The sequence below is a fragment of the Neomonachus schauinslandi genome, chromosome 14 (genome assembly GCF_002201575.2).
Source record: "Neomonachus schauinslandi chromosome 14, ASM220157v2, whole genome shotgun sequence".
Lineage (NCBI taxonomy): Eukaryota > Metazoa > Chordata > Mammalia > Carnivora > Phocidae > Neomonachus > Neomonachus schauinslandi.
This window is the reverse complement of record NC_058416.1, coordinates 91,314,450-91,319,910: the sequence shown is the minus strand read 5'-3', so window position 1 is coordinate 91,319,910 and position 5,461 is coordinate 91,314,450. Positions and strand designations below refer to the sequence as shown.

General features: G+C 66.0%; 1 protein-coding gene across 1 annotated transcript in view; it reads right to left on the bottom strand.

Annotated features, from left to right (window-relative positions):
• Positions 1 to 490: 490 nt before the first annotated feature.
• Positions 491 to 5,461, bottom strand: part of MMP17 (matrix metallopeptidase 17) — a 24,028-nt gene continuing 19,057 nt past the window's right edge. Inside the window, exons 7-10 of the mRNA XM_021697296.1 lie at positions 5,351 to 5,433; positions 5,084 to 5,236; positions 1,431 to 1,688; positions 491 to 816 (exon numbers count right to left, since the gene is read on the bottom strand). Of these exons, the coding sequence (XP_021552971.1) occupies positions 491 to 816; positions 1,431 to 1,688; positions 5,084 to 5,236; positions 5,351 to 5,433 (820 nt within the window). The remainder of the gene's footprint in view (positions 817 to 1,430; positions 1,689 to 5,083; positions 5,237 to 5,350; positions 5,434 to 5,461) is intronic.

Below are 5,461 nucleotides of genomic sequence, written 5' to 3'. Positions count from 1 at the left end.
ACGGGGGTGGGCGGACAAGAGCCCCCCGGGGGTGGGCGGAAGCACCAGGGGCAGCAGTCTGGGCGCGAGACAGGGACGGTGGTGCCGCCGGCCGGGGGGCTGTCCCGGGGGCTGGCGAGGCTGGGGGCAGAGGGGCCACCCCGCGCCCTCCCAGCCCTGCCTCCCGGGCTCATCGCTAGAGTTCTGGCGATAGCTGTGCGCAGGCCGGAAGGACGGCTCCGGTCCCCAGCCCGGCCGGACAGTCGGCCCCCGGGGGGTGGGGGCAGGAAAGGACGGGCGGGTGGCTGAGCGGCAGCGCCCTCTGCTGGCCTCCTCGCAGCCCGCGGGGCGCCAGCAGGCGGCAGTGCGTCCTTCTCCGCCCGGCGGGGGCCCCGAGGCCACGTGCGGCGCGGCAGGAGCTCTTGGTCCGGGCACCGGAGGGGTGGGGGCGCCCGCCCTGGCCCTGTGAGGCCCAGCTGTGACCCCCCTGCCCTCTCGCGGGCGGCGGCCGTCAGAGCGCCAGGGCCCGGGCCGCTGTCCACAGGGCGCCGGGGGTCAGCAAGACTGAGGCCACCAGCAGCGGGCCCGAGGCCCCCGGGGGAGGGGAGGCGGGGGAGGTGCAGGAGCAGACCTCGAAGGCGTCCTCCGCGCGGCTCTGGCCATGCTGCCCTGGCCGGGCATGGGCCCCAGCCTCTCTGCCCGAACCCTCCGGGTCCGCCTGCGGGTCTCTGCAGACCAGCCAGTCCCGCGCCGTGTACTGTGGGTACCCGGGCGCGGCCTCCAGCTCGCTGTCCAGCACCTTCCAGTACTCCTTGCCGCGGAAGAAGTAAGCAGCACCTGGGGGAGAGGAGAGCGTGAGGTGCGGCGCTGCGGCAGGCAGGGGTGAGGCCAGACGGCAGGGGGACGAGGGGGCAGAGTGCGGGCCAGGGCAAGTGGGACAGCAGCCTCTGCGCGGTCAGTCTGTCTCAGCCCCGGCGGCCGACTGTGGGCACCCAGGGCCTCCCAGGCCCGGGAAAGCTTGGGGGAGCCGCCAGGAGGCAGGGGGATGGATGAGAGGCCCTCTCGGTTTCTCTCTCACGGCGTGTTTATTGAGGGCCTACTATGTGCCAGGCCGCTCTAGGTGTTGGGGACGTAGCTTTGAAAACAGAAAGGAAACGAGACATCTGGCCCCGTCAGCTGTCCTGTGGAGAGGGAGTTGTGCTCTCCCCTCGGCCAGGCGGGGCTGCACCACGTGGGCCTGAAGCAGGCGTCTGGGCAGCGTCCGCGGGATGCAGGGCAGGTGCAAAGGCCCTGGGGCACGTGAGGCAGCAGGAGGCTGCACAGAGCGGTGACCCCGGCGGGTTGGTGGCAGCAAGGGGCACAGGTGCACGCGTCAGCTCCTGGGTCCTCCCAATGAGCCTGCCGCGACCCCCATCCCACAGGCGGGGAGACGGAGGCTGCGTGGGGCTCACCGTCGGACCAGCGCATGGCGTCGTCGAGCATGCTGGGGATGCCCCTCCACGGGGGGCTCCGGGCGGGGTGGCCGGGGTCCATGCGCCGTGTGTGCTCATCAAAGCGCCAGTACAGCTGGTCCTTAAAGAAATAAGTCTTGTCATTGTGGGCCCAGGAGAAGGCAGCGTCGACGCCGCCCGGCGGGAGGCCGAAGTCTGAGACGGGCCGCGGGTATCCTTCCTCTACGTTATTGTCCTTAAATACCCAGTATCTGTCTCCTGGGGGTGAGAGAGAGCGCTGTGGGCCAGAGTTCGGCCCACCCCGCGGGGCGGAGGCTCTGGCCCCTCCTCCCCGCGCCATCACCCCCACCACGCCCCGGGGCCTGGCGCGTATTTACTGAGCACCTACTCTGTGCCCGGCCCGGGGGTCGGCCCACCTGCCGGCAGCCTGAGAACCTGGGTTCTGACGGACAGGGAACGGAGTGCCCGGCCCCCGGCAGGCCGCGGTGCTCTGTCCGGCCTCACCCACTGCTGTGACCAGGCGGGCGGCAGCGTCTTCACGGGCAGAGACAGGCCCTGACGTGTGGGTGCACCTCTCTCAGGGTTTACACAGAAGGAACACGTTTAGAAATCATCAAGAACTTCAAATCCATATGTAAAATTGAAAAAAAAGGTTTAAGATATTTTGGGGGGGTATCTCCTTGACTGTGCTCTGGAAACATCACCCCGTTGTTCTGCCAGTTAAGTTATCCCTCTGGCGTGGTGATGAGCAGCCCGGTCATATACGGGCAGCAGGAGGGCGGAGGGGAGGACGGAGGAGGGGGAGTAAGAGGAGGAAAACATTTAAAAGTCTTTTGCCAAAGAATTGGAATAGGCATTTCTCCAAGGGAGATACTGAAATGGCCAATAGGCAACACGAATAGATGCTCAAGGTCACTAATTAGGGAAACAAACGCAAATCAAAACCCCCATGAGATACCATCTCACACCCATTAGAATGGCCTCCATCGAAAAACCTGAAAAGCCCGAGTGTTGGGGAGGATGTGGAGAAGCGGTGCCCTGCTGGAGGGAACGTAACACGGGGTGGCCACGGGGGAAACGGTGTGGACGGTTCTCAGAGGCTCCAATAATCCCACTTCTGGGGAGATACACAGAACAGTCGAAGGCAGGGTCTCGAGGGGGTACCTGCATACCGTGTTCACAGCAACATCATTCACCGTAGCCAAGGGGGCAGCACCCTGGGCGTCCACTGGTGGGCGGTGGATATGCACCGGGGGGGCCATCCACACAACAGACTACTCAGCCTTAAAAAGGACGGACGCCGGGACACCTGCCACAGCACGGATGAGCGCTGAGGACGCGATGCTGGGGGAAGTGAACCATCACGGAAGGACAAGCACGGCAAGGTTCCACGTCTACGAGGCGCCCGCCCAATCCAGACGGGAAGTGGATGGTGGGCGCGGGGGGCTGGGGGGCCGGTGTTTCAGGGAAGACGGAAGCCTCCTGGAGGCGGATGGTGGCGGTGGCTGCACACCGTGGGAAGGTGCTTCACGCCCCCAAACCACGCACGTAGACGTGGGTAAGGTGGCCAGTTTTTACGTGTTTTTTCTTTTTTACCACAATTAAAAGTAAACATAATTTTTAAAAATCCTTAGCCAGAGACAGCAGACGACCGGAATGCCTGAGTTGGGGGGGGGGGCGCACGAAGCAGACCCACGCCCCTGCAGAGCGGCCCCCCCTCCAGCAGAGGGGAGGAGGGCAGGAGAGCGGAGCCTCTTCCACGCACGACGGGAGGGAGTGCTGGCCCTGGCGGGTACGATGGCCCACGTGCGCACAGCGGACTCCTCACGGGTTCAGGGGAACACAGGCATAGAACCAACCGTCCACGTTGCAAATATGGCAAAATGTGAACAAGGAGCGAAGCTGGATGACGGGCACGCAGGCGTTCACGTACCGTTTCTGCAACGTTCCCGGAAGTCAGAAGTGACTTTTCAGAATAAAGGTTTGAGGAACGAGGAAGCTCTTTATGCAGAGACGTGCAACCGTCTCCGAGCCCTCTCGAGCGCCCAGAGACGAGGGGACGGCCAGGGTGCGCAGTAGGCTGCTGTGTGCGCGGAGGAAGGCGAGGGCAGGTGCACACAGCGGCTCACTCGCACACGCACTCCCTTTGAAAGGCAGTGCTCCGTCCGGCGAGGCGAACATCCCTCCCTGGGTGAACATCTGAACATCAAGTACAAACGGCATTACAGTCGTAAGAAAGTATCTGCTAGAATGTGCGCCATTCTTCTAGCTTTGCTTTTTTTGGAGGCTGAGATAACAGGTACCACCTACAGGGAGCCCCCCTGCGCCCGGCTCCCGACTCGCCCCAGGGTGGGGACCAGACCCACTGGAGCCAGTGGTGATTGACTGGTCACCCCGACAGCCCACAGCTGACAGGTGCCCGACCCCAACCAGGCGCTGGCAGGAGACGGGCAGGAGCATGAGAAACGTGCACAATATTCGTTATCTCCTCAAAGAAATAGGGTCCCCCCCGTTTTGGCTCAAAGAGCTGCTGTGGCGGGTTGAACAACGCTCCCCCAAATTCACATCCACTTGGACCTCAGCATCAGACTCACGTAGAAATGGGGTCTTTGCAGGGGAAATTAGTTAAGAGTGAAGTCGTGCTGGAGTCGAGTGGGCCCGACATCCGCTGACTGGTGTCCCCGTCAGAGAGGACACATGCACAGCGAGACACAGAGGGTCGGAGCCCGGCGGGGACGCAGGCAGGGCCGGGGCTAGGGGCCTCCGCTGTTCCTCTCCCCACGCGATGGACGTGGACATGGCAAGGGCTGCCAGGCTTTCCCCGGAGCAGGGGGCACGAGGCGGGGTGGCCAACCTGCACTCAGCACAAGCCCCAGGCGGCCACACCGTCTGAGAGCCTGATGCTGGCGCCATGGGGGTCTCCTGACGTTCAGATGTTGAGAAATAACCCCAATCGAGAAGACCGTGCCCTGCGGGTCCCACCCCCATGCCTGTGGTTCCGGGCGTCCCCGGGTGGGGAGGGGTCAGCCTCTGGAGCCCGCACGAGGCTGGACTGGAAAGCCTGGGTCAGGGCAGGAGGGTGGCTCCACTCTGGGGAAGTGGGACGGTGCCCACAGACCCGCGGGGCTCGTGCCGCAGGCCCGGCGTCCTGCCGTGGCCCGGCCCAGGGAACGGGGTGTGGAGGGTGGGCCGGTCACCCGTCATCCCCCAGATGACGGAGATGCGGGAGACGTGGGAGCTGGCCGGGGCTCCCACTGCGCCCCCACCCCAGCCTCATGCCCTCCTCGGGGCTCTGGGCGCTCGGCAGGACGGCTCGTGCCCTGTGCCTTCGCACTGGCCGTTCCCTCTGCCCGGAGCGCTGCCCCTCGGCTCCTCCGTCACCGAGGCCCTCACCTCGCGCAGCGGCCAGTGCCGGCCCTCGAGGGGACGAGGGCCGGGGTCTCCGCCCGTGCCGCCTGCCGTGTGCCTGTCACAGCGGCCACGGTGTGAGGACACAGGAGGTGCTCAGTAAACACACACCGGCCGTGGGCGCAGCGAGTGGGCTGGCCCCCGCCCCGGGCTCGGAGCAAACCGCGGGCCCGGGGGTACGGCCGAGGCCCCGGCGGCCCTGCAGGCAGCGGGGGGGGGGCTGCGCCGGGGGAGGGCCCGCCCACCTTTGAAGAAGACGATCTTGTGGTCGCCGGCGCGCTCATACACGGCGTCCACGCTGTCCAGGTGCGGCGGCAGGCCCCGCCAGAACCGGTGTGTCTGAGCGGGCTGCAGCGACACCAGGTGCCTGTCCCTCGTCAGCCGCCAGAAGTACCTGCCTGGGGGGCCAGAGAGGGCGTGCGGCCGTGGGGTGCCGGTCTGGCCGGCCGCCGGAGCGGGCCGCCCTTCCCGCCGATGGCCGCTCGCTGGCCGCGGGACCGGGACCGGGTTACCTTTGAAGAAAAAGGCCTCGCCGCGGATCTGGGCCACGGCGTCGAAGTCGGTTCTGCAACGGTGAGGCTCGTCCTTCCTGGGCCTGGGGGCAGAGAGACAGGGGGCTGGGG